The following is a 26,755-nucleotide window of genomic DNA, read 5'->3' as shown; positions in this document are numbered from 1 at the left end:
CCCATCTAGAAAACTAAAAAACTAGGGAAAATTTGCGACATTACACATATATTTTCTTGCGTTTGCCGGAACAAACCGTCTTACTGTGTTTAGGCAAGCGCAGAAAATAACGGTGTCATGTAGCAAATTTTCTCAAAACAAAATCTAAGGTGGGAATACCGAAGTTCTTTCTTTGCTTCTAAGAACCTAGATATGCGAACATGAGCTCTAAAATATACTTGCTAAACCATGCGTGAAGGATTGTGTATCAATTTTTCTAGATGTTTAAAATCTAACATGATTTTTGAGCCCTTCCCCTACAATAAACAGTGTGGTTCTGAATAACACATTGGCAAATAAAAAGCCTCTCTTTCAGGCTATGTTGAGATTTCCACTCACACATCATGTACTCAACACTAACGCCCGACTCAACATGCCACATCGACCACTAAATGGCAAGAAGCTAAACTGAGATAGTGAGAGTGATGGACTAAGTTGGTTAATCTGATAGGTTAAGGACATGAATGAAGTGCGAGTGACGGGAACTTCTGAACATCCACCTGTTGTTTTATCTTTCAAGGGAACTTAGCATCACATAAATTGCTAGATAAAATCATGGAAATGTTGATCGTCCAGACTCCAAAACATTCATAAATCTGCCGCCACAAGATTTACAAAAACTTATAATCTCTGCACCAAGTTTTGAATTAGACACTAGTTCCCATTATAGCCCATATATGCAAGTAGCATTCCAGTTTAGCAGCTCTAGAGATAAGCTAGAATTTCAGGTTTGTAGAGCGAGCATTTCGTTACAAAAGGTTCCCTGTCCACCCGTCAGGAACCTCCATACAGCACAACTTATTGAATTTAGGTTACAACAACCCTGCACTCTCATAACTCAAACACCGAAACCAGCTACAGTTATTTCGGAGTCACAGCAGCGCACCATCTGATCACATTAGTACATTGGGACCGCGTGGTATAGGCTTTTCGCTCACCAGTCTAATCCTAAATTCCTTGAGGTGAAGAGGTCTTCGATGTAGAGAATTACTGGTCCAGATGACCTCACGAAACTCTGCATTTGAGCCTTTGCTGAAGCCTCTGCAAGATTAAAAGAGGCAGCCTCAGAACCACTCGTACGTCGTAACAAAAAAACTAAGATATATAATTGTCTTTTGATGAATAGGATCCCTGTTACTTTCTCTCTAGGCAACCTGATTAACCTATGCACAGGCTACAAACTCTCATGGAGTATCTGCACTCATGGAAGCCAACAGCTACGCAAACGAACAACTAATTTAATGCTTCCTAAGGCAATCGAAAAGCAATGTGATGCGATCATGCATGTCTGCAAATGATGTGAGTTGGTTGCATATGCAAGAGGTTGTAAACAGCAGAAGTGGTAGATCTGTATTCTGGAGATGAGGATACTCACCATCTTCATTCAGTTTCTTCAAGAGCTGCGACTTGGAAGGAAGGGCATACATTCCAGCACCAACTGCTTTCCGTATGGCCCAGCCATGGTGAGGAGCAAACACCTGAGCATAAGCCTTTGATGCTGCGTCCTTCAGGGAGTTGCCCCTTGAGAAGAGGCAATAAGAACATTCTCAGTAGGCATAATGAGAATCGCAAAACTGGGGATTGGCAATATAACAGAAGCGGCACCACTGTCCAGTTTGCTGCACTTACTCTGTAACCAGTATCTGCTCAAACAGAACTTTGACCATATCAATCCCACGTTTAACCCTGAGCAGATTCCTCGTGTGGCTGCCCGCCACTCTTACAGTGCCCTTCTGAATGTCTTGCTCAACCATGGAGGGCAATGTTGAGACCGACTTGGATGCCTCCAGTAAATCATTGACCTATAATCGATGGAACAAGAGGAAGTGCTAATCAGACAAGATCACCAACATATGCCTTGGAGAAAGGGATGCCACAGTTAAACAGGTAACATAGGGTACCAAGTCATCACCAAGCACGCTGTAGCAGTAGGTTTTAGTAGCAAATTGAACATGCGAACTGGTTGGACATACTAGCGATGGTACAGCAGCAAGTACAGACATACATACGAGTTTCTAACACCTCAAGCAAACATCGTGGTAGCAAGCATAGCAGGGCATCTGATCCTAGTGTGCACACAATTGTTGCTGGAATAATATGATTGAGACCATTTTGCCCAGACCTTCTAGTAACAAAAAACAACTAAAGTTCAGGGATCTCCACAACCAAATTACCAGATAGGTGTATAGGTTTGCGCTGTACAAAACAAAATCAGCACGGCAGCCCTGTTGCCTTGACCCAGTTGAGATATCGACATCATTTCGCCCCCAAACCTCGCAGCTCTAAACAACTAGCAAAATTTCCGGGAATCGCCTCAATTATGTTATACCAGAGAACTAGAGAAGCACAACGAAGTAGTCTAACCCTCCCTAAAGACAGGAGCCGAAAGCTTAGATAGAGCAGAGAGCGGGGAGCAGCGGCGTCTTGCCTTGGCAACGTAGTCCATCTCGGCGAACTTGAAGGCGATGCCGAGGCAGCCGAAGAGGACGGATACGTGGGAGCAGGCGCGGGAGAAGTCCCCCGCCGCCATGGCCGCGGGCTGCTGCTGCTTGGCGACGGCCGCCAGGTCCTCGAACGAGGCGCCGATCCGCCGCAGCGGCTTGTCCGCCTCGGTCGACCCCATCGAGTCGCCGCGGCGGGCGGGGAGGAGCGGCACCGGCGCGGTGGGGGAGGCGTGGGCGGTTGGAGACGAGACGAGAGCTCGGTGTCGTGGTCGGGGTAGCTGATGCCTTCGGCTTTCGGTGGTTCTACGGGGAATTGGGGAGATGGCGACGGCGAGGCTGGTCGGCTGCTTGATGGGCTGGAGAGTGGGGACGGTATCAGGTTCGGCCCATCGTAAGGAAGGACGTCGTTTCTGTGTTGCTTTTCACCTTACAAGGCCCATATAAGAGCATCTCCCGTCCCCCAAAGGTTTTTTTTTGGGCGCACCAGTCGCGCTCCAAAGGCCCTCTTCATCCGGCGCGGCCCAATACGGTGTATGGCGCTTAGAACGCTCCAAGCAGCCTTGCTTGCGTGTTTAATGGAGCCAAAACAGAATCATTTAGACCATCAAGAGGAATTCGACAGGGAGACCCAATCTCTCCTTACCTTTTCCTTTTGGCGGCGGAGGGTTTATCCTGTCTGCTGAAAAACGCAATGAGCACGGGCGAGATGGCTGGAATTCAAGTGGCGGTGAATGCACCGAGTATCAACCATCTTTTATTTGCGGATGATTGTATACTATTTTGTAAAGCAGCAGTGGCTGATGTTGCAAAGATGAGAGAAGTCCTAGAGAAGTATTGTGATGCATCGGGTCAAAGGATTAACAATGAAAAGTCCTCTATTTATTTTGGGAAGGGATGCCCGGATATTCTTAGGACTGATATTAAAGCAGTGTTGCAAGTTCAGAATGAGACAATGAATGATCGGTATCTTGGACTTCCTACGGATGTTGGGCGGTCGAGGAACGGTGCCTTTAGCTACCTTAAGGACCGAATTTGGAAAAGGCTCCAAGGTTGGATGGAGATGATGTTGTCAATGGGAGGGAAAGAAATTTTGATAAAATCTGTGGTTCAAGCTATACCGACTTACTCGATGGCGTTGTTTAAACTACCTCGGGGGCTATGTGAGCATATTACATCCATGGTGAGGAAGTTTTGGTGGGGGAGTAAGAAGGGAGAAAGGAAGGTGGCTTGGGTATCATGGGATTCGATGACAATGCCGAAATACAAAGGCGGGCTTGGATTTCGTGATATCGAGATTTTTAATCTTGCTCTCTTGGCGCGGCAAGTCTGGAGGATCTTGACTGAACCTACTAGCCTAAGTGCACGCATTCTGAAGGCGGTGTATTTCCCTGACACGGATATCTTGTCGGCTGCTGTGGGGCCGAGACCTTCTTTGATATGGCGTTCACTATGCGAGGGGAGGGATATGCTCAAATTAGGACTGATCAGGAGAATTGGTGATGGAGCATCAACAAAAATCTGGGATGACAACTGGATTCCGCGCGATCAGTGTATGCGGCCGTATTGCTGCATAGCTTCGGACCAAGAACAGAAACCTGAGTACGTGGAGGAATTAATTTGTTCTGCAACAAGGACATGGGATAGTCAGAAGCTGGAGAAGCTCTTATTGCCGATGGACATTGAAGTGGTGACACAAATTCCAATTAGCTATGTGAGGCAACAGGACTTCTGGGCATGGCATTATGAGAAATCCGGGGTGTTCACGGTCAGGTCGGCTTATCGGATGATCATGGCTACAAAACACCGGCGGGAGGCCTTTTTAGAGGGTCGTACTGAGGCCTCTGGAACTGAGCAGGAGGAGAAAAATTGGAAGAAATTGTGGAAAGTTAAAGTTCCATCGAAACTCAGGATGTTTGCATGGCGTCTAGCACGTTCAACGTTGCCCACTGGTGAGGTTCGGCATAGGAGGAACATGTCGACGAGTGCAGTTTGTTCTATCTGTAATGCGGCGGTCGATAGTTGGAGGCACTCCTTGCTTGAGTGTAACATGGCCAGGTCGGTATGGGCGCTGAAGGAGGACGACATCACGCTACCTCTTTTTGACGACGAAACGACCGATCCTAAACTTTGGCTGTTTCAGCTGAGCAACATTTTGAATCAGGCGAGTTTCATCGAAGTCTTGGTTACATTATGGGCTATATGGTGGGCAAGGAGGAAAGTTATTCACGAAGATGAGTTCCAGTCTCCGCTGTCAACACATTCTTTTATCAGGCGTTACCTGGATGAGCTGGAGTATACAGGAGGGAAGAAAGAATTGGCTAGGGGTGGAGTACATGCGATAACGGCCAGGTGGGCTCCTCCACAGCCAGGGTCTGTTAAGATAAATGTTGATGGTGCAGTGGCCAGATCTCAAGAAGGCGGAGCCTACAATGCGGTTTGTAGGGATGATCAGGGAAGGTTCTTGGGGAGCTCTTCTGTAAAGATCAACGGGATCACTTGCCCGGTTACTCTTGAGGCTATGGCTTGTGCGGAGGCAATGTCTCTGGCTGCCGATCTACATGTTCGTAATTTACTGATTGCCTCAGATTGCTTGTCAGTTGTCAAGGAACTGCAGAGCAAACAGAGTGGTGGACCTCATTGTATGGTGATTAAGGAAATTTTATCTCGAAGGAGTTCTTTTCAGGATGTCTTTTACATCCACGAGCGGCGTGAAGCTAATGGTGAAGCCCATCGTCTTGCACGATCAACGACTACCTTAGATGCTGGTAGACATGTGTGGCTTGGGAACCCCTGCTGGATTGGGTATACCTGTAATTCTTGCTATAACTGATCAATAAAGCTTCAGCTGTTCGTCTCAAAAAAAAGAACGCTCCAGGCAAGTCGGACAGAGCGAGAAGCGAGGCGCAGAGTGGCAGGCCCGACGCGTCATTGACACATTCAAATTTAACCTAATCGTCACCTACTCGCGATGGAAGTTATTGGTGCACAGCGACGGTGCAGTTTCCGCAGAGGTGCATTGATATGTCTCGTCGCTCCCAGCTCTCCTTGTCGGCATCAATGAGCGCCACCGCTCCCTCGCCTCCCTCCGGTCTATAAAGAGGGGCGCTCTCGCATCGTCCCTCACACACAAACCCGAGCGCCTCTCTCCCCAACCCTAGCCGCCACCATCTCAAGAGTCGAGGGGCATTCCATGGCTGGTAGAGGCCGAGGTAAAGCAGTAAGGCCTGCACAGTCGTCGTCGCCAGCGATGTCGTCGTGTTTCGAGAGGGAGTGGGAGTTCGAGTTCATCGTCATCCTCAATGGCGACCCACTCGGCATCCAGACGTTGTCGGACAAGTTCACTGAGTTCGTTGCCTGCCGCGCTACAGCTGCGGGAGGTTGGCTGCGGCTTCTGCCGGTGGCCGGTGGACGTGCGCTTCGACGGGCGCGACAAGATGTACCTCCACACCGGCTAGGAGAAGTTCGCGCACTTCCATGACATCAAAGCCGGTTAAGTCCTCACATTCTCCTACCAAGGCGACGAGAAGATGAGCGTGAAGGTGTTCGACGACATATCCTGCCGCCGGCACTACCACGGCGACAACGAAGAGGACGAACGATTGAACACGCAAAGTGTTCTTTCTTCGCAGCAAAAATGGTCACAGAAGTTTTAGTATGTTCTCCATGCATTGGATCAACAGGGCTATCATAACCAGCTGGATTTTCCAGTTTGAGTGACTGAGAGTAACTGAGAGTGTTCTTTCTTGGCAGCGAACATACGAAATCTGCGAGGCTAACTCTAGTTAGGCTTCCTCATTTTGCAATGTTTTAACTATGTATTAGTTTGTGTAAACCATGTTCCAAACTATGTATTAGTTTGTGTAAAACCATGTTCCCGATTATGTATTAGTTTGTGTAATGTTCTCTATTGAAATGAAAATGCAAAAAATAAAAAAAGCAGTTTAATGTATAAACAAGTTTGGGGACAGAGTTTGGGGGACGCGACTGGGAAACGACATCCCCCAATCGCGGCACGAAGAAAAAGTTTCCACCAAACACTCGGTCCGACGACGCTGTTTGGGGACGCGACGGGAGATGCTCTAATGACGCTTTTCGAAGAGGCAATTAAGATCCGTTTCTTGTGAAGTACGAGGGCGAGGCACTACAAATGGACGTGAAACGGCCATTTGGGACCATGCGGTAAAAGTAAGCATGCATTTGCCGCCAAATTTACGTCTCGGATGCGTCTTGGCGAACAATACGTGCACCGCGTGACCACTCACTTCTCCCACATACTTGCCTGGAAGTGGGCGTGAAGCCTATTTCGAGCGCATCACTTCATCGCCATCGCTTCTACATCTGCACCGTAAACTTCGCCATGAATGGTGTTGCTTCGTCTTCTACACGCGCAATAAGCATGTCTCTTCTACATCTGCGCCGCAAACTTCGCCATCAATGGTGCCACCTCGTCTCCCACCCAACCACCGTGCGATGCAGCATCGCCATGGGGAAGAAGCACGACTCCAAGACGTCCGGCAGCAGCGTCGAGAAGGAGCAGCCGAACAGGGTGCCTCTCCCCATCGAGATGGCGCAGCTGATGTACGAAAAATGGATGCTATGTCGATGATGGGGGACGTGCACCTGCCTGGCAGTGGTTGGTGCCGGTACCAAGCGGACCTCTGGGATCGAGGAGGAATGCAGGGTTCTCAACGACTGAGACTACCAGTTTAACGGCCGAGACTATGCACTGAAACACATTCTTTGGCAACTACGTTTGGATGGGTGAATTAGAGAAGCACAATAAGAGGAAGCTTAGAGCATCTGCGTCCCTCAAAGCGTTCCCCAAAGGGATTTGGGGCGCGCCGGACAAAAAAACCGTTCCAGCCGCGTCCCCTAAAGCCCATTTTTGTTCGGCGCGGCCCGATACGGTGTCCGGCGCCCTGAGCCCGTCCCCGTCCCACAGGGGACGCTCCGGGGACGCCGGACACACCGAAAAGAGAGGCGGGCTCCCACATATCGGCGACTATTTGCATAAACCGTTGGTTCGCGCCTCTTTTCTCGTCGCTCCTTCCTTCCCGCGCCTCTTTTCTCGTCGCTCCTTCCTCCCACCCCACCGCCGCCGCTGGATTTCCCGGCCGTTTGGGCGTCTGATCTCTGCTGAGAGTCGGCACCGTTGTCGCGGTTGGGGCTCCCGCCGGTCATGCAGCCGCCGCCGCTTCGCCAGCGCGTCCCAGAACGCGCCGTCAAATCCGCCCCACCTCCGCGCACAGAAGGTGCTCGACGACTTGCCAGGTAGGCGCGATTGGCCGCTGTTTGTTGCGTCGTCTGCCTCGGTGCAATTTTAACTATTGATTTTGCTTTAGCCATGGACAGCCACGATGAGATGCTTGCCCTGCTGCTGGAGGACGAGCAAGCCTTCGGCGACGACCTGCAGGAGCATTTGCTGATCATCGCGTCCCTCCAGGACATGCTTGACGCTGAGGCGGAGAAGAGGAAGAGGCCGCGTCGCGGAGGATCAAGGCCGGTGTCGTTGCCTATTCGACAGTACTCCAGAGGAGGTATCCTCATGGAGGGGAGAAGAAGTAGGGGCCATAGGGCGGAGTGTCCTCGGGACGGTGGTACGCGATTTACCCAGCTTCAGACCACCTGCACGATGGCAAGGCCTACTGCTGCTTGTCTGGAATTATCTGGGCGCTTTCGCGTTGTTACAATGAGTTGTGGTTGTGCCTCTAGGGCTCCCGGGATCCGGCTTATAAAGGCGCACGGATCTAGGGTTTACACGGAGAGTCCTAGCCGGAATACAAGTTGCCTAACTACGGTACAATATCTTGTCGTGTACGTCAAGGATCCACCTTCCTCTAAGTACGTGTTGGATCTAGATACTTCCTGGGCCTTCACGGATCCGGCCTCCTTCGTAGGTCGGTTGGGATCCGGCTTCCTGTTCCTGGGCTGGACTTCATCCTTCAGGATCTACAGCAACTGGGCCGCCCGATGGGCCACATGCCACATCACCGTCTATGGGCCACCCGGGCTTGCCGGATCTAGGCACTGCCGTTGATATACTCATAAAGTATACCCACAACAGTAGCCCCCAAAGTTCTCCGAGATTCATCATTCCTCCGGCTTCATTCAGCTCGGATCCGAAGAGAATCTTGAAGAGCTTCAAAGCCTTACTTCTTTCCGGTATCATCTATTCGGAAATCCTCTTTTCTTCTGAATCGGCAATGCAACGGAGATTCTACTTGTCCCGCGCGCAACTTCCTCTTTTCCCGCGCTAAATTTTCGGAGATGCGAATCTTTAGCCGGAAATTTCGGGAGCACACAGTTAAGTTACCTCCACGTCGTTTTACCGCTTTTGACCTAAGACACGTGTCAATCATCCGACGGTGTCACCGTTCCGTTCCCACCATTAGATCCGAATCACGAATCTCCGCACGAGGTCTATAAATACCCCCACGCGCGGTAACTCTTCCATTCTTTCACCGCATCTTTCACCTCTTCTTCTTCCTCGCGCAGCGCCGCCCACCAGATCTGAACTCCGGCGAACCTCCGCGCTGAAAGCTTCGACCACCGCCGTTCCAAGGTCCCTCTCGACCCGAGATTCGCACGTTTGATCGGGAAATCGTCTCCGCCGCCGATTGGTGGTCTTTGGAGGCTCAACGCTACAAGTCCGGCGACCTCATCCTCACCGGCGTTTCGATGAACCACCGCGCCATTAACTGTAAGTGCACCGGTCTTGTTGAAGAAGAAGTAGATTAGTGTAGACTCCGGATACTCAACTTAGTTTGCATGGGTGCAGCCGGAAGCATGTCGCATGGTTCACCACATTGTACTGGTAGTTCTCCGAGTAGCCCGGAACCCAACACCGTAGAACCAATCTGCCCGGATCCCATTGCATATCTACCACCATTTGTTTCCGACATCAGATTAGCTCAACCGTTCTCCGCCTCTTCCAGCACCGTACTCGGCCGGATCCCCACTGCCCAAGAACTCCGAGAGGAACTCGAAGGACAAGCTAGAATGGCAGCCAAAGTCCAGGAGACGGAAAACAAGAAGGCCTCCAAAGCTCGGAGCCGTGAAGGCGAAAGGGGTCAGTGGTGGCCCTGCGAGACTACTGATGCGGAGCTTAGGGAGCTCCAGAACGAGGGCATGATCTCCTCTCACTGGAGCTTCATGTGCGACTCCGACGTTCCCAAGCCGGATACGGACGAAAGAGTTATGACCAAAGCTTGGGTCGAGCGGGGCTTGTCGCTCCCCTGTTCGGATTTCTTCCTTTCTGTTCTCAACACATACGGTCTTCAACCCCACAACATCTGCCCAAACTCCTATCTCCTTCTCTCCAACTTCGCAACTCTCTGCGAAGGGCATCTCGGAATCCGACCAGATGTTCGATTATGGCAATTCTTTTTTCGGGTGAAGAATGAAACAAAGGAAAAGGCCATGGTGAACTGCGTGAGCATGACTTTTATGCTCCGGCCTGGCCGCATGTATCCGCCCCATGACTCCCACAAATCCGTCCGGTATTGGAACGCCGGATGGTTTTATGAGAAGAATATTTCAGTTCCGAATGTCCATGAAGGACTGCCCAAGTTCAAGAATCAACCTCCGGAGGAGCTCGCAAGCTGGAGCTTCGTCTTCACTTGCCCAAACACCAATTTTGGAGAAGGCCGCGCGGAGAATATCTTGGTTAGTCCATGATGGGCTGACCGAAGCTCAGCTGACCCTCAGCTGGTTCACTCGGAGGATCCAGCCTCTGCGATACAACGCACGTTTAATGTGCGAGTACACCGGGGTGGATGATCTTCTCCGAGTTACGCGCCATGACCTCCCTGCGGATTCCCTCAAAAGGAGATTCAAGACGCTGGTGAAGATCGGTCGGGGCCAACCGTTCCCGGAACTGATTAAGGACATCAATACTAACAACCAGTGTCCTCCGGTAAGAACTTTCTCTTTTGTCATATCCTTCATCTTCTCATGTTTTGGAAGTGTTTTAACTTATTCTCAAATCCTCCTCACAGCTCGATACTTTGGCGGAGGAAAATTTGCGCAACATACTTCGAGTCCCCGTCAGTGGCGACGCGGCGGAGGAGGACCCGGAAGACGACGATGAAGACGAAGGGCGAGCACCTCGAAAGGCTGCCCCTCGTCCTTCAAAGCGTCCCCGCGCCAAAGCTTCCGGCTCCGAAGCCGGAGCTAGCGGCGAGGCCTCCGCCAAGAAGCCCAAGGTCACCAAGCCACCTCCGCTTAACTCCAAGAAGGCAGAGCGCGAATGTATCAAGCTGCTGACAACAGCCGGAAAACGATCGCGCCCCAACATTCCTGGCGCCACCACCACGTAAGTTTCCAAGCACGGTGCGTCTCTTTGTTTTTTGATAAACTTGTTGCTTATCTATTTCCTTTTACCTGTCTTGTAGGAATCCGAGTACCACCACCGCGCGGACCAATGTCCAAGAGCCTATTACTAAGTATATGAAAAAGTCTCCGGCCATTGGTCCCGCGACACCAGTTCCGCCAAGCACCTCCCATGCTGCTCCCCAGCCCTCTCCTCCTCAAGCGGAGCAATCTCCTCCTCTTGCCACCGAAACTCCACCGGAAATAATTCCGGTTAGCAGCGAAAAGGGGGGCGAGGAGAACTCCGGAGCCAGAGGCTCTATCCCCGAAGAGGCTGAAGTTGAGAGCTGAGAGGAGGCGGAAGTCACCTCTACGGGAAAAGCTGAAGCTGCGGCCAGCGATATCGTCGTTTTTCCGAAGAACTTCGGAGATCCGGCTGATCTCACCTCCACTCCCAAGGCCTATGCAACAAAGTTCTTTAATAAGCTCACCGAGGCGGAGAAGTGGGATCTTGAACAGGACCTGCTCAACGCCATGATGAGCAATGCCTGGGGAAAGCCTGACACCGAATCTTCGGAAATTCAGGACTTCAAGAAGGGAGTTGGCCAGTTTCTCGACAAGCTCCTCTGCAAGCAAAAGGTACTCCCCAGTATCCCCCAAGTATATAGGCGGAAACTAGTTAATAGTTAGCACCTAAATACTTAGAAGAAACTTTTAACTGAAGAGGAAAAATTAAAAGCCGTAGTAGCCCCCAAGCATTTTGTTGGAAAAAGTTTCTGGCACAATGCTTCCGAAGGACTTTACTTGTACTAAATCTGGAATTTACTCCTGCTCTGATGTACTTTCAGGAACAACAGACTCTGCATTATGAGCTTCATAAGAATATTACCCTGCAACGCCGCGTTACCTTGAGCCAGGCAGAGCAAATAAAAAACTTTAAACAGGAGAACACGGATCTGAAGAAACAACTGGCAGATGCTCAAGGTCAGGTTCCGCCTTAATTGTTGAGAATTCACGATCCGAGTTCCGAACTAATCTTGATGTATCTTGTACAGGTGCTTCTTCCTCCCTTGCCGCCGCATCCTCCGAGCTGGAAACTCTGCGCTCCGCCCGAAAAGATCCAGAGACAAAGCTTGCAGAGGCGGAGAAAAAGCTGGCGGATAAGAGCTCCGAACTCATCCAGAGAACTGGAGAGTTTGAAATGAAAAGAAAAGCTGATAGCGAGACTATCCAAAGGCAACAGAAAGAGCTCAATGGACTCCAGAGATATATGGAGACCGCGGAACAGCACTGGGATCTGCTCAACGAGGATATCCTGCGTATGAATCCGGAGATTTGTTTTGACAACTTATGCATTGTGCTAGATCTGTATGCTGATATTTGCTTGTTTTGTGCAGAGCCTCTCGGATATCACGAGAAACACCGGAACCTGTTCCCTCGGGATGATTTGCTTCAGCTGGCTGGGGATGACTGCAAGGACCTCATCTCAGCATGTCGGAAGATTTGTCACAACCTGTCCATCAAGAAGAGCCGAACATGCGAAGTTCGAGAACTTATCAAGAGGATGGCCGTGCTTCCGGAGCTGGTGGTGGATCTGCAGGCATCGTCCGCTCGAGGCGCTGCCACCATGTCCTTGGCTATGTGCCTTGCACACAACCCGGAGAATCTGCCATGATGAATTTTATGACAAGGTCGTTCTTCCTGCCGACGAAGCCCTCGAAGAAGAGCTCCACAAGAAGCGCGAGGCGGAAGCTCGACCTGCTCAATCCGGAAGCCAATACACATGGACCAGTTCCAAGGACAAGGATGGCGCCTCGTCTCCGGCTGAAGATGATGAAAAGAATGAAGATGATGTCTCCTCTCCGGCCAAGGGCAAGGAGGAAGAAGATCCCAAGGGTGACGGCAAGGGCGATGTTTCTCCGGCTGAGGAGAAGTAAAAAACTTATTTCCTATGCAATGTTCCAAGGACGTTCTGTTTCGTCGTATATGTCATCCGGATCCTCTCGCTTGCGCTTCCGGTACCAATTAGCAGGTCTGTCCTTTAGCTCCCAGAAATCGACAAGGCAGTACGATCCGTTGTGAAGCACCTTGCTGACGATGAAGGGTCCTTCCCACGGAGATTGCAACTTATGGTCTTTCACCTGGCGAAGGCGGAGGACCAAGTCTCCGGCCATGAACGAGCCATTCCGGACTCGACGACTGTGATAGCGTCGGAGCTTCTGCTGGTAAATGATGGAACGTTGGTCTGCTAAATTCCGAGCTTCTTCGATCAGGTCCACAGATAGCTGTCTGGCCTCGTCAGCAGTTTCTTCATTATAGGCGGAGACTCGCGGTGAATCGTGGATGATGTCGGAGGGGAGCACAGCTTCGGATCCGTATACCAGGAAGAACGGAGTGAACCCTGTTGACCTGTTAGGGGTAGTTCGCAAACTCCACAGGACAGAGTCTAACTCCTCAGCCCAAGCTCCGGCTGCGCGGCGCAGCGGTTCTTCAAGGCGTGGTTTAATTCCGGATAGGAGGAGTCCGTTGGCTCTTTCGACCTGACCATTGGACTGTGTATGAGCCACTGATGCCAGGTCTAGCCGGATCCCTACGTCATGGCAATAATCCTTCGATTCTCCTTGTGCAAAGTTTGTGCCATTATCTGTGATTATGCTGTGTGGGATGCCGAATCTCGTCACGAGGCTGGAGACAAATTTTAGTGCCGTAGCACCATCGGCTTTTCTCACTGGCTTTGCCTCGATCCATTTACTGAACTTATCAACAGCGACCAGGAGGTACTCAAAACCGCCAGGAGATGATTTCTTTAACTTACCAACCATATCAAGCCTCCAGACCGCAAAGGGCCAGGTGATAGGGATGGTCTTCAGCTCTTGGGCTGGAGCATTTGGTTGAGTAGCGTAGTACTGGCAACCTTGGCAGGTTTTTACCAGCTTGTCAGCATCTTCTTTAGCTGTGAGCCAGTAAAATCCGAGCCGAAAAGCTTTTGCAATGAGGGACCTGGGGGCGGCGTGATGCCTGCAATCCCCAGCGTGGATCTCTCTGAGGATTTCAATGCCATCTTGATTGGAGACGCATTTGAGAAATACTCCAGTTGCACTTCGTTTGTAGAGTTGTCCATCAACTATTGTGTAGGATCTTGCTCGCCTTGTGATCTGTCGTGCGAGGACCTCGTCCTCCGGCAACTTTCGATCGATGAGGTAGTCCAGGAAAGGCTGCGTCCAGGCCGGAATGATGACCATCACTTCCTTTGCCGGAGATACTTCCACTTATGGATTCTCCGGGTTAGCGCCCTTCACCGAGGGTATCCGTAGATGCTCCAGGAAAATACCAGGCGGAATTGGTTTTCTGCCGGATCCGAGCTTGGATAGCATATCTGCCGCTGCGTTATCGTCTCGCCTGACGTACTTGTCTTCGTATCCGAGGAAACAATTGGCGATCTCATCAACTTTGTCTATGTAAGCCGCCATGACGGAGTTTCTGGCGTTCCAGGTTCCGGCTACTTGTTGTGCCACCAGGTCGGAATCTCCACAGCATATAATGTGTTTGATCCCAATTTCCTTAGCGATGCGCAGACCGTGTAGTAGAGCCTCGTATTCCGCCATGTTGTTTGTAGCTTCGAAGTGAATCTGCAGAACGTACTGCAGTTCTACTCTGGTGGGGGACTTCAGGGTGACTCCGGCTCCTGAGCCTTGATGCTGCTTGGATCCATCGAAGTGCATGACCCATGTTGCTGGTTCCGGCTCCAGATTTGCATCCGGAGCCTCTGTCCAATCTGCGACGAAATCTGCCAAGACTTGGGATTTGACCGCGGTCCTGGCTTTATAAGCGATGTCGAAGGCAGATAACTCGATGCCCCATTTTGCTGTGCGTCCTGTTGCGTCAGCGTTGTTGAGAATCGTCGACAGCGGAGCTTTGCTCACAACTGTTATTGGGTGCTCTTGGAAGTAGTGTCTCAGCTTCCTGCTACCTAGGAACACGCCATAGGCTAGCTTCTGAAAGTGAGGATATCTTTGATTGGATTCCGTCAGTACCTTGCTAATGTAATAGACGGGCCTTTGGACTCTGTACTCGTGACCATCTTCCGTTCGCTCCACCACGATGACGAGACTGATGACTCTGTTGGTAGCTGCTAGGTAAAGGAGCATGGGCTCTGACTCTTCTGGGGCTGCTAAGATAGGTTGAAAGGTGAGTATTTCCTTCAATCCCTGAAGTGCTGCGTCTGCTGTCTCGTCCCAGACAAATTTGTCTGTTTTCTTCAGCAGCTTGTACAAGGGTAGCGCCTTCTCGCCAAGACGGCTGACGAACCTACTGATTGCTGTGACACAGCTAGTTAGTCGTTGCACATCTTTGAGACAAGTTGGCCTTTTAATACACAGGATTGCCTTGATTTTTTCCGGGTTAACCTCAATGCCTCTATGAGAGACGATGAAGCCAAGGAGTTTTCCGGCTGGAACGCCAAAGACGCATTTCAGCGGATTCAACATCATCTTGTACCGACGGAGATTCTCAAAGGTTTCCGTGAGGTCGCTGATCAAGTCGGATCCTTTCCGGGTCATGACCGCGATGTCGTCGACGTAAGCGTGCACGTTCCGGCCAATTAGGTCCTTCAGGCACCGCTGCATCGTACGTTGGTAGGTGGCACCTGCATTTTTCAAACCAAAGTGGTGACATAGCAGTAAGTGCCGAAGGGGGTGATGAACGAGGTCGCCTTTTGGTCGGACTTCTTCATCCGGATCTGATGATACCCGAAATATGCGTCAAGAAAACACAGAAGTTCCGCCCCTGCCGTCGAATCAATGACTTGGTCAATGCGCGGCAAGGGGAACGGATCCTTCGGACAATGCTTGTTCAAGCCGAAGTAATCGATGCACATTCTTAGTATTTCACTGTTCTTTTTGGGTACAAGGATGGGATTTGCGACCCAATCAGTATGGATAACTTCTACTACAAAACCTGCCTCTAGTAACTTTGCTAATTCCATTCCTATGGCGCGGCGCTTCTTATCTCCAAAGCGTCGCATAGCTTGCTTCACCGGTTTAGCCCTCGGATTTATGTTGAGGTAGTGCTCGGCGAGTTACCTAGGTACTCCGGACATGTCAGAAGGTTGCCATGCGAAGATATCCAAGTTAGCACGGAGGAACTCGACGAGCGTGTCTTCCTATTTGGGGTCCATGTTGGCTCCGACTGAAACCTGCTTGGAGCCGTCACCTACGATGAGGTCGTGCTTCTTGCTTTCTATCGCGGCCTTGAAGGAGGTCTTCTGTTCGGAGATCTGCTTCTTGGTGGTCTGCATCTCAGTCGGATCCACCGCGGCTCTGTAGCCTTGCAGCTCCTCTCCAGATATCACAGACTCTGCGAAGGCGGCTTCGCCTAACTCGCACTCGTGAGCCTTTTTGTAGTCTCCGGATACGGTAATCATACCCTTTGGACCCGGAATCTGGAGCTTGTTGTAGATGTAGCATGCTCTTGCGTGAAACTTGTGGTAGGTGGGCCTGCCGAAAATGACGTGGTAGGAGCTTTTGAAGGGCACGACCTCAAACGTGATCATCTCTTCGTGAAAGTTACTGGCATCGCCGAAGGCCACGGGAAGTCTGATGCTGCCCAAGGAATTTGCCTTTTTACCCGGAACTACACCATGAAATTCAGTGGTGCTGTGTTTGAGCTGTTCCTTGGTAAGGTTCATCCGCTCCAGAGTTTCCAGGTACATGATGTTCAGGCTAGCACCGCCGTCCATGAGACACTTGGAGAAGTCATACCCGTCGATGCGGGGACTTACAACCAAGGCATAGCACTCTTTCGGAATGATAGTGGGATGATCCTTCCTATCAAACGTACACGGAGTTTCCGACCACCTGACATACTGCGGCACAGCGGGTACTGTGGCGTTCAGGATCCGGAGAGCTGATTTGCTTGCACGGACTGTTGGAGTTCCCAGGAAGGTGTGGTACGCGCCCGCCTGCGGATCCGACTTTGGGATCCGGCGAAGCATCATCCTCATCCATCGCCTTGGAACTATCTTCCTCTTTGTCCTTGTTCTTGCCCTTGCCTCCTTTTCCGCGTGGGCGGTGCTTCCGGGCTCGTTTGTATCCTGCTTCCGGGTCAGATTTGAGATCATTGACCCACTTGCAGTTGCGGTTGGTGTGAGTGGACTTTCCTGTAACCGGATCCAGATGGGCCAGGCAAGGCATGTCTCTGTACTCTTCATAAGTTTGGGGGCGCGGGTTCCGGCAGCGGTGACCTCATCGCCACGCTGTTGGCCCCTTTCGGCTCCGCCTCCGCGGCCGCGGCCTCTTCCGCCTCCTTGGCCTCCGCGCTGGAAGGCCATGGCGATCAAGCCGGATCCGCCACTCCTTTGGTCATCAGGGGGATTTTTCCGCTTGGTGCCGCTGCTGCTACCGTTATCACGGTTCTACTTTTGCTGATGCAGGGGAATTGCTGTAGCTGCCAGATCTCCGCCCGCGTCGTCATCGGCGGCAGTATGATCGCTGGCGATGGTGATCATGTCATCCAAAGTCAGTTTTTTTGCGTTGACCAAGCAAGTTAGCTTGTGCCGCAGCAGTCCTCCTCTCTGCAACCCACCAATAAAGGCGTGCATTGTTGTGCGGTTATCAACGTTCTCGCACTCGTTCCTGGTTTGCAACCATCGGGTGAGGAAACTCCTTGATGTTTCACCCTTCTTCTGGATACATGCCTGTAGGTCGCTTGTCGTGGCAGGTCTCTTGTAGGTGCCCCTGAAGTGCTTCTCAAAGGCGTTCTTCAGGTCAAACCAGCAAAAGATGGAGTTCTTCTCGAGGTCACTGAGCCAGATCCGGGCTGGACCTACAAGGTACAACTGGAGCATGCGGCAGACGATGTTAGGGTTTCCACCGGCGAAGGTTACTGCATTGTAGTAATCCTCTATCCAGGTGTCCGGCCTTTCGGTGCCATCATAATACTTCAGGTTTCCGGGTAGCTTGAGGTTCATCCTTGGCTTTGGTTCCTCTTGAATCATCCTGCCAAAGCACTTTGGGCCAATGTAATCAGTTTTGTACTCGTTGAGGCGTTCTCGGGCATCGCGTGGGCCGCCGTCCGGGGTTTTTGAGCGGGAGCGAGATCTCCGGCCACCGCCCCCGCCTCCGCCTCCTCCACTTGGTGGTGGTGAAGGGGACCTGCGAGGGGGCCTGTAAGATTTTTTGCTTCCGCCCTCGGATTCCCGGCAGTCGTCTCGTGGCTCGCTCCGGCTCCGGTGGCTACCTTCACCTTGGTGATAGTTTCCTCCGTCGTTCCGGCTTCGGCGGGGCTCCGGCTCATGTTCCACGTTCCGGCTCCTCCTGGGCTCAGGCTCGCGATCGTTGTTCTAACGTGGTTCCGGCGTACGCTCCCTGGTTCTCGGCGGCGGCATGTTGTCTCGGATGTTGATTCCACCGGCCCCATCAGGCCTGGTGTTTCTGGCTGGACTGCGGCGGCGAGGAGGCGGGGGACGCGAGTACCCGTTAGGCGGAGGTGGCGGATTCCGGTACTTGTTCCTACCAGCGTACATTGCACCTTTCCCTTCTTTGGATCTGACGGAGGCGTCTTTGATGGTATGGGGATTGGATTTGGGCGCTCCCTGGTTCTTCTTCTGCGCTCCGAAGATCCGGTGCGCGATTCATCATCGGGATGGCGATTGACGTGGGCGTCCTTCTGCGCGGTAGAGACACAGTGATCCGGATTGGATTCCAACCTGCGCGAAGTATCTGCCTTACTCTGCTGCTTCATTGCTGAGGCAACGAGCGTACGAACGTAGTCGATGTCAATCTCCTCGTCCTTCTTTTTCAAGATCTCCGCAGCCTTTTTCATGTTGTCCTTTGGAGTTGCGAGTGGCTGTTGCTCAGTGGGGGTCGCGAAAGTGATCTTGCGAGGGGGTATAGCTTCCCTCCTGATTTGATCGACCTCCTGCTGAAGCTCGGTGACCTTGTCCTTCCAGTGCTGTTGGAGCTCCTTGACTTTTACCAGTTGTTCGTCAACCTCCAGCTCTCGCTGGTGGAAATTTTCCACGAAGTGCGCGGCTTCTTTCCTTTCATCCAGCATTGCTGCTGTGGTTCGAGCGATTTTCTGGGCTGTTGCCAACATCTCCTGCCTCTTGGCCTCTAGAGCCTCCGGATCTGCAGCTTCCTCAGGAGTTATGGGTTTGTTGAGGATCGCCGAGTGTGCGATTGCGTCCATGCCTGCCTGCTCAACCAATTCTTCTGGGGACAGGACTTCCTTACGCGGTCGTTCCCGCGATAGCGGAGTACCTGCATAGGATGGCTGTGGGTCGGAAGTGGTGTGCTCATCTGCCGATTCCTGCTGATCCAGCGCTGCTAAGGTTGCGAGAACCTGCCTAGGCTGGGCGGAATCTACCTCGATTTGCTCGCCACCTCCGAGTTCCTTCAACTTGCGATCGTATTCTTCGGTATCCATGGAGGAGGTATCGTCGGAGGTTGGGCTGAGGTTGCCCAGGATCGATTCTTCACCCGGGGCGTTGCTTTCTCCGACAGCCTCCTGCTGATCCGGAGCGTTGCCGTTTTCCGGTGCCACAACCTGCACGGGGCCAGCTCCGGCTTCTTGAGGGGCGGCTCCTGCGGTATGGGCTATGAAGTGCACGAAGTGACACCTTTGCTTCTCTAACACCTGGGAGACCCAGGCGGATCTGCATTGGTCCTCCACCTTTATTTCCTACTCAGGGGCGGATTGGGTGGGCTTTGATTTTTCCAGATCTAAGGCGGAATCTTCCTTAGGAAGTTCCTGCGACTCAGATCGGATCTTCGCGACTGCGTCCAGCTCAGCGGCGATCGCGTCAGCGTTACTTACCAGTGCGTTTCCGTCGGAATCGACGGTCTCGCCAATGAAGATGTGTATCCCGCCGATCGGGATGATGGAGAGCTTGACGGGGTTTGTCTTGGCCGGAATCCAGCACTCGTCCTCACGGACGATCGGGAAGTTTCCGGCGTACTTGACGTGCCCCACTGCGATGGTGTCGCCGATGCCTCCGAAGGTAGAACCCTCCCGGTTCCGGCCTCCAGACGCCGCAGGCCCCACGGTGGGCGCCAACTGTCGTTGCCTATTCGACGGTACTCCAGAGGATGGATCCTCATGGAGGGGAGAAGAAGTAGGGGCCATAGGGCGGAGTGTCCTCGGGACGGTGGTACGCGATTTACCCAGCTTCGGACCACCTGCACGATGGCAAGGCCTACTGCTGCTTGTCTGGAATTATCTGGGCGCTTTCGCGTTGTTACAATGAGTTGTGGTTGTGCCTCTAGGGCTCCCGGGATCCGGCTTATAAAGGCGCACGGATCTAGGGTTTACATGGAGAGTCCTAGCCGGAATACAACTTGCCTAACTACGGTACAATATCTTGCCGTGTACGTCAAGGATCCGCCTTCCTCTAAGTACGTGCTGGATCCGGATACTTCATGGGCCTTCACGGATCCGGCCTCCTTCGTAGGCGGTTGGGATCCGGCTTCCTGTTCCTGGGCTGGACTTCATCCTTCAGGATCTACAGCAACTGGGTCGCCCGATGGGCCACATGCCACATCACCGTCTATGGGCCACCCGGGCTTGCCGGATCTAGGCACTGCCGTTGATATACCCATAAAGTATACCCACAACAGCCGGGAAGAAGGAAGTCGAAACCCCGACAGAGGATGGAGGGGCATGCCATGCTGCACAACGACTACTTCGCCGATGATGCAACACATGCCGACAATTTTCGGCGCCGGTACAGGATGAGCAAGTGGCTGTTCATGAATATCCTCCACGACGTTCGAGAGTTCGACCCCTACTTCAAGCTCAAGCTCGACGCTGTAGGCGTTGTCGGGTTCTCGTCCATTCAGAAGTGCACCGCCGCCATGAGGATGCTTGCATACGGAGCACCTGCCGATACACAGGACGACTACCTTCGCATGAGTGAGTCTACTGCCATTGAGTGCATGTACAAGTTTTGCCGAGCTGTGGTGGGAAAGTTTGGCAAATACTATTTGAGAGGGCCAACTGAGGAAGAGACTGCAAGATCATGGCACAAAATGCTGCCAGAGGATTCCCTGGAATGCTTGGAAGCATCGATTGCATGCACTGGGCATGGAAGAACTGCCCGTTTGCTTGGCAAGGTATATACAAAGGGCGTCATGGATATTGCAGTGTGGTGCTTGAAACTGTGACAGATTATGACATGTGGATTTGACATTCTTTCTTTGGCATGGCGGGATCACACAATGACATCAACGTGTTGCAGCAGTCTCCGATGTTCAGCAGACTAGTGGAAAGGATGCTCCACCATGCAACTATGAGATCAATGGCCACGAATATACCAAAGGCTATTATCTAGCCGATAGTATATATCCAAAATGGGCCACTTTTGTCAAAACAATCTCGAATCCACCAGGTCTGAAGAATTCCCATTTTGCTACGCGACAGGAGGCTTGCAGGACGGATGTCGAGCAAGCATTTGGTGTGCTTCAAGCACAATTTACCATTGTCCGGTACCCTGCTCTAAGCTGGTCTCACGACCAAATGTGGAGGATGACCGCAAGAATTTGCTGATTTTCTCGCCATGCACGCAGAGATCCGTGACAGCAATGTTCATGACCAACTTCAAACTGATCTCGTTGAGCACTTGTGGAGGATCAAAGAAAATACCGTGGCACCTTGATGTAGCATCTAGCCCTATTTATTATATTTGTTTACTTGTTTTATTGTTTGTTGTGATTTAATTTGAAAACAATCCTCGCAAACATTTTTATTCATATGCTATATTTGATAAATAGTTCTATGTTAAAAAGAAGTATTTTAAATGTTTAGGACGGCGTTTGGAGGACGCTGCTGGGAAGCGACGTCTCCAAACGCGGCACAAACAAAACACATACCCCACACGCTCCGGTTTGGGGGACGCGGCTGGAGATGCTCTCAGACAGGCAGACTAATACTGCTTCAACGCAGACAGACAAGGCTTACAAGAAATTGATTAAACATATGACTAAACTACTCCCTCTCTCACAGTTTATAAGGCACGCACGTACCCCTAGGTCGCAAATTTGATCAAGTTAGCATTAGTTATATGTTATAAAAATTATATCATTAGAAAGTTCAGATGTTCTATTTTCTAATGATATAATTTTTGTATTATATAATTTAAATTATATAGATTAAATTGATGACCTAGGGGTACGCGCACGCCTAATAAACTGTGAAGGAGGGAGTATCAATAATGAAGGCTGAATTACAATAACACAAACAAGCTACTAGATGTTAACTTTGATTTGACAGACACAAATAATTACAGGACAAATTTCTTATACAAGCTGTGCTTCTCGGAGTTGGAGAAAAAATAAATGTCGTTTCAACAAATATAGACCAGAATGCCATGACGGCGTTGTACAATAGACTTTGCCATGACAGCATAGAGCAGCAGCGCAGGTTGAGTCAACAAATCCATCCATGTCATACTTCGCGTTCTGTAAACCTGAAGAATACTTTACAAACGGGTAGAACTGAACAAATTCAATTCAGAATCTAAGCCATTCATCACCTCTTCTACGTCTACCATACAGAAACTAACACCAAGCATCAATAAAATACAACAAAACCAAAGTTCTTGCGGTAATACAAGGATGATCAGATTCGGTTCAGTATTGAGGCCATCATATCGGCCAATCAAACCAATAGGGAAATTAATCTCATTCATCATCTCATCTCAAGTCCATTAAATAAAAACCACATCTGCACCAAGAACATCAACGAGGTTTTCCCCCAAAATACAAATAGAAATCATAGGGTATATGATCAGATAGAACACATTCTATGGACACCATAGATTCCAACAGCAAAAATATTGCTCATTGTGTCTCCCAAACAAAAGGGAAAGCAAAAAAAAGTAATCAGAGAAAATACAAAGAACCGAAAACCTAATCAGCAAGGAGGGATGCATCAGATCTCCAAGGTGAAAAAGAGTGTGACATCATTGAAATGCCTCAGACGCAAATTACCCATAAACTCATGTCTCCTCATATGCATCAACAGAGTACCAAACCACGTTCTTGTATGTTTAAAGTTGTACCAGAAGACAGGTAACGCGGCACGGTTTGATATAAGTGCCGTGCTGTTTAATGATGGCCGGTGTTTCCGCTCATCTATGCTTCCCTCTACAGGATGACCAAACTGTTATCATCAGGCCATTCTTCCAGATGTGAAGCAACATAAACCAGGAAATGTCTTTTACAGCAAAAGCAAGAGAAAAAACAACTTCTTAAGAACAATGAACGATGTAAATAAATGTTTCCTCAGTTCAGGTCTCCAAATTGCTTCCGCACCGCGCAAAGAGCGCATCAGAAGAACGAAAGTTTTAGTTTGATCATCATCGGACAACAGCTAATATTAGATCAAGTACTGACACAGAAAAGCAAAATAAAAGACTACTAACTGCCCCCAGGAACCCCCTCTGAATGATAATAATTGCTGTCCAATTTCAAATAAGAACTGTTAATTGTTGAACGGAATTTACCAAACTAAGTCCAGTAACCAAGCAAACGATATGCCTGAAAAATCGGAACAAAACAATTGAGAAAGAGCATCAAAACATCGAGGTATCTACGAAAAAAAAGGAATGATCGATGGAAGGATTTACGTGCAGAGTCAGATTAGATAACTATGTCAATCAGCACAGGCCCGGCGAACCAGATCCTAAGACTGGGGCGACAAATATGAAATCATCATCCTCGCAACAGGTCAGAGAAGGAACACATTGTACTTAAAAAGGCAATAAAATCATCATAGAGACGACTGCATTGGCCGGAGTCAGATTTAGATAACATGTCAATCAGCACAGGTCCGGCGAACCGGATCCTAAGACTGGGGCGACAAATTCCTATTCATCATTCTCCAAAGCAGTAGGCCGACGAACCAGAAAACGATCGAAAACACGCCGGAAACAGGTAGAATCATTACAAACGGAAGGCTGGGGAGAGAAAAATCGTCCAGAGAAGAAGCCCAAGAAATCAGATAGCATAAATTCGCAGAAAACCTGTAGAAACAAATCGATTGAAGGCGGCGGCGGTGGAGCTTGCGGCGTTTGATGACGGACAAGGGGGCTGCGGCTGTATTTATCAGAAGAACTAGGGTTTGTTTGGATGGGCCTTTTGACGACGTGAAGCTTGAACGGGCCAATTATGGGTTATTCTACTCGATGGGCTGCCAGTTATTAGCACGGCTGTACTTTTCTGGCCTTCCGTCTCGTTTAAACTCGTTTTGTTTCCTGGTCTTTTTTTTAAACAGGTTTTGTTTCCTGGTCAGTTTGGACTTTTGGACGCACCTAGATGGTGTGGGAGTGAAACGTCTGGAGTTTAAATCTCAAACCAAGATTTTGGAAGAGTGTCATCTACCATTGCCACCAATCTGGGTTTTATTTTATGAAGTAGTTTGGTTCACACAATTTACATTTAGCTTAAAGTATTTTTTTAGTTTTCTTCTCCGGCTTCGATGTTTTTCTTGTTCTACGTGGTTTTAGACTTCTAGTGGCTTACTACATGAAGGGATAGCTCATGCGACCCTGTTCCTTCTAAATCAAGCTGGATCTTTAATTCCTAGGTTCAATGGGTCATCTTTTTTCCTCAACTTTCTTCTCCGTCTAGTCTCACTAGACGCTACCATTTCTTTGTTATTGCCGCCTCTTGCGCGTCATGTATTGCACTTATTTTTCATTATGACATCATGGTTTAATGAAACCCTCGGTTAAGCGTGCTTGATTGGGAACAATCTGAAGATGGCCTCATGGGTGGGCCTCCTAGGAAGTTCTTCGGAGTGCGCACGCTAAAGAGAAAAAAAGTAAAAACAGACCAAAAATACTTGTGTTTACATGTGGTTCCGGTCCAAAGATCCTAAAGTGCTATTAGGAATAGTTAGGTTGCCCTCCCGGAGTGGCTGGGTACAAATATGTCCAGCATGAACACCATCCCAAACCCTTACTCCCTATTTCATAGTTTTTGTCTTGGTTTAAATTTAAACTAAAACCACGACATGAATTATGGAATGGATGGATTATTCTGGTGAGCATGGCCAATGTTCACGTTCCCCCTCGTAGTTCATCGGCACTTGAGCTTGAGGCCTACTGTGTTCTTTTAAGGGTATGACTAATTCGTAGTCACATGAGAATCTTAGTTATTAGTCAAGTGATGATATCAAATATTAGCACGAACTAGGAAGCAAATTTAACGGTCTGAGGCATTATACTTGCAAGTTGCAACCGAAAATCTCAATTGCAACATAACTTACAACTCATAAGTGCATGAATTACAATGCAAATGTAATGGTGTAGGACTTGACTTCTTTGAGTTTAGTTTTTGCGGCCGTCCTCGCTAGGCAGAGTGTTCATTTTGGTTTTGGTATTAAGAAATGGAATTCTGGGAGCTAAGTTAATTCAGAATTAGCAAAACCATTTGTTAACTATAACAACAACAAAAAAGGACGTCCAATGACCAGAAAGACGATTTCAGTGTGTCATGGCACTATCATCCGAAGTTTGATGCTCAGTCTGATTTACACCTGTTAATACTCTCCATGACTTTATTTACAGCCCCAACTAATGTCTTGTAAACACTGTACAGAATACGACTACTCGGCAACGTGAGTCATGAGCCGTGGCACCAAACATTGTGATCCTTATGTACAGTGCAAACTGTGGTCGCCACGAACGCCGGTGATCACTACCGTAGCTGCCCGGAGGTGTCAGTGTGCGTGCATGAGCACGGCGGATTGCGCGTTCGCTCAGCTGCCGGCCGGTGACGCAGCGTCTGCTTCATCATCAGCTCCTTTTCCTCTCGAGCATCTCCCTGAACTCGTCGTCGGTGGCCTTGAGCATGTCCGGCAGCGGCAGGTCGACGCCGGCCTCCACAGCTGCGCGGTGTCGCGGCGCGATCCGCTTCTCGAGGCTGAAGGTGAAGTACTGCGGGAATGCCTTGACGTCCTCCACGCCGCCGCCCATCTCCTGCACCAGGTACTCGAACTTGGGCCTGAAGTTGCGCTCCACGTTGAAGGTGAAGAGCGCCGGGCAGCGGAGCACCATGGCCACCGCCTCGTCCTTGGACATGCCCAGCTCCGTCCGCAGGTACTCCAGCTTGGGCGCCATGGTGCGCTCCACGCTGGACACCAGGAGGATGGGGTCCTGGAACGCCAGCGCGCGGTTGTCCCGGAAGCCGAGGCGGCGGAGGTAGAAGAGCGCCGGCCGGAGCTGGTCGCGGACGCTGCAGGCGAGCAGGCGCGGGCACTTGACGACGACGCGGCGGTAGGCGTCCTCGGGCACGCCGAGGTCGTCGGTGAGGAAGGCGAAGACGGGGCGGAGGTCGGCGCGGACGCTGGCGGTGAGCACGGAGGGGCACATGCCGAAGACGCGGCCCAGGTCCCTGAAGTGGAGCCCGCGGGACTGGAGGAAGGTCACCACCGCGTGGATGGACTCCGGCGACGCGTCGCGGAGGTCCGGGTTTAGGGATAGCGCGCGCCCGTAGTCCACCCCCATTAGCTCCAGGCTCAGGATCTTGTCCCGCGTCGAAGACGGCAGCTCCGGCAGGTGCAACGACAGCACCTCCGCCGCCGTGGACGCGTTCGCAGTTGGTAACGTGGTCGCCTCCGCCAGGACCGGGCTCGTCGTCTGCTGCACGGTGGTGATCGCGGCCACGGCGGTGGAAGGGAGCTTGGTGGAGGAGGGCAAGGAGTGGGGCTTGGCGACGGGGAGGGAGGTGGAGGCGTAGAAGCTGCAGAGCGGCATTGTCACAGGCCGTGGCTATAGCTTCTCCCTAGCTAGCTTTGTCTCCCTTCCACCGATTGATTTGGAGGTTTGGAGATTAATTGGAGGGGCGCAGCTGAGGAAGACGATGATGGGGTACACTGGAGAGAAGTGGCATCTCATCCACTACTCTATCCGATCATCGGTGATGACCTGGCACTCCGAGTGCTGCTCATTGGGCGGTCAGATT

The 26,755-nt window shown here is 50.7% G+C and overlaps 2 protein-coding genes and 6 non-coding genes across 8 annotated transcripts; all 8 read right to left on the bottom strand.

Moving 5' to 3' along the window:
• Positions 1 to 837: 837 nt before the first annotated feature.
• On the bottom strand, positions 838 to 2,800 carry LOC127292529 (accelerated cell death 11). Its single transcript, XM_051321950.2, has 4 exons — positions 2,468 to 2,800; positions 1,669 to 1,841; positions 1,415 to 1,560; positions 838 to 1,080 (listed from the first exon to the last, which is right to left on the bottom strand). Exons 1-4 carry the CDS (start codon positions 2,660 to 2,662, stop codon positions 974 to 976), a joined length of 621 nt encoding a protein of 206 aa, XP_051177910.1. The 5' UTR covers positions 2,663 to 2,800; the 3' UTR covers positions 838 to 973.
• Positions 2,801 to 22,400: 19,600 nt separating this feature from the next.
• LOC127297773 (small nucleolar RNA Z102/R77) lies at positions 22,401 to 22,486 on the bottom strand. Its single transcript, XR_007849462.1, has one exon. It is a non-coding gene; the product is annotated as a small nucleolar RNA Z102/R77 (small nucleolar RNA).
• A 224-nt stretch (positions 22,487 to 22,710) lies between these two features.
• Positions 22,711 to 22,808, bottom strand: LOC127297772 (small nucleolar RNA Z101). Its single transcript, XR_007849461.1, has one exon. It is a non-coding gene; the product is annotated as a small nucleolar RNA Z101 (small nucleolar RNA).
• Positions 22,809 to 22,840: 32 nt separating this feature from the next.
• Positions 22,841 to 22,987, bottom strand: LOC127297809 (small nucleolar RNA snoR137). The gene has a single exon (XR_007849497.1). It is a non-coding gene; the product is annotated as a small nucleolar RNA snoR137 (small nucleolar RNA).
• A 78-nt stretch (positions 22,988 to 23,065) lies between these two features.
• On the bottom strand, positions 23,066 to 23,156 carry LOC127297737 (small nucleolar RNA Z159/U59). Its single transcript, XR_007849426.1, has one exon. It is a non-coding gene; the product is annotated as a small nucleolar RNA Z159/U59 (small nucleolar RNA).
• A 264-nt stretch (positions 23,157 to 23,420) lies between these two features.
• On the bottom strand, positions 23,421 to 23,508 carry LOC127297796 (small nucleolar RNA U31b). The gene has a single exon (XR_007849484.1). It is a non-coding gene; the product is annotated as a small nucleolar RNA U31b (small nucleolar RNA).
• A 74-nt stretch (positions 23,509 to 23,582) lies between these two features.
• LOC127297795 (small nucleolar RNA U31b) lies at positions 23,583 to 23,670 on the bottom strand. The gene has a single exon (XR_007849483.1). It is a non-coding gene; the product is annotated as a small nucleolar RNA U31b (small nucleolar RNA).
• A 1,603-nt stretch (positions 23,671 to 25,273) lies between these two features.
• LOC127292528 (transcription termination factor MTEF1, chloroplastic) lies at positions 25,274 to 26,680 on the bottom strand. Its single transcript, XM_051321949.2, has one exon. The coding sequence runs from the start codon at positions 26,545 to 26,547 to the stop codon at positions 25,588 to 25,590; it is 960 nt and encodes a 319-aa protein (XP_051177909.1). The 5' UTR covers positions 26,548 to 26,680; the 3' UTR covers positions 25,274 to 25,587.
• Between the last annotated feature and the right edge of the window lie 75 nt (positions 26,681 to 26,755).

The sequence above is a fragment of the Lolium perenne genome, chromosome 4 (genome assembly GCF_019359855.2).
Source record: "Lolium perenne isolate Kyuss_39 chromosome 4, Kyuss_2.0, whole genome shotgun sequence".
NCBI classification, from domain to species: domain Eukaryota; kingdom Viridiplantae; phylum Streptophyta; class Magnoliopsida; order Poales; family Poaceae; genus Lolium; species Lolium perenne.
This window is presented reverse-complemented; position numbering and strand designations above follow the sequence as displayed.

Excerpts from the sequence above, each read along its gene's own strand:
- LOC127292528 (XM_051321949.2), bottom strand. The coding sequence starts at position 26,547 with ATGCCGCTCTGCAGCTTCTACGCCTCCACCTCCCTCCCCGTCGCCAAG.
- LOC127292529 (XM_051321950.2), bottom strand. The coding sequence starts at position 2,662 with ATGGGGTCGACCGAGGCGGACAAGCCGCTGCGGCGGATCGGCGCCTCG. Across the intron at positions 1,561-1,668 it reads GAGCAGATACTGGTTACAGA|GGGCAACTCCCTGAAGGACG; the intron begins GTAAGTGCAGCA and ends CCTCTTCTCAAG. Across the intron at positions 1,081-1,414 it reads GAAGAAACTGAATGAAGATG|AGGCTTCAGCAAAGGCTCAA; the intron begins GTGAGTATCCTC and ends TTAATCTTGCAG.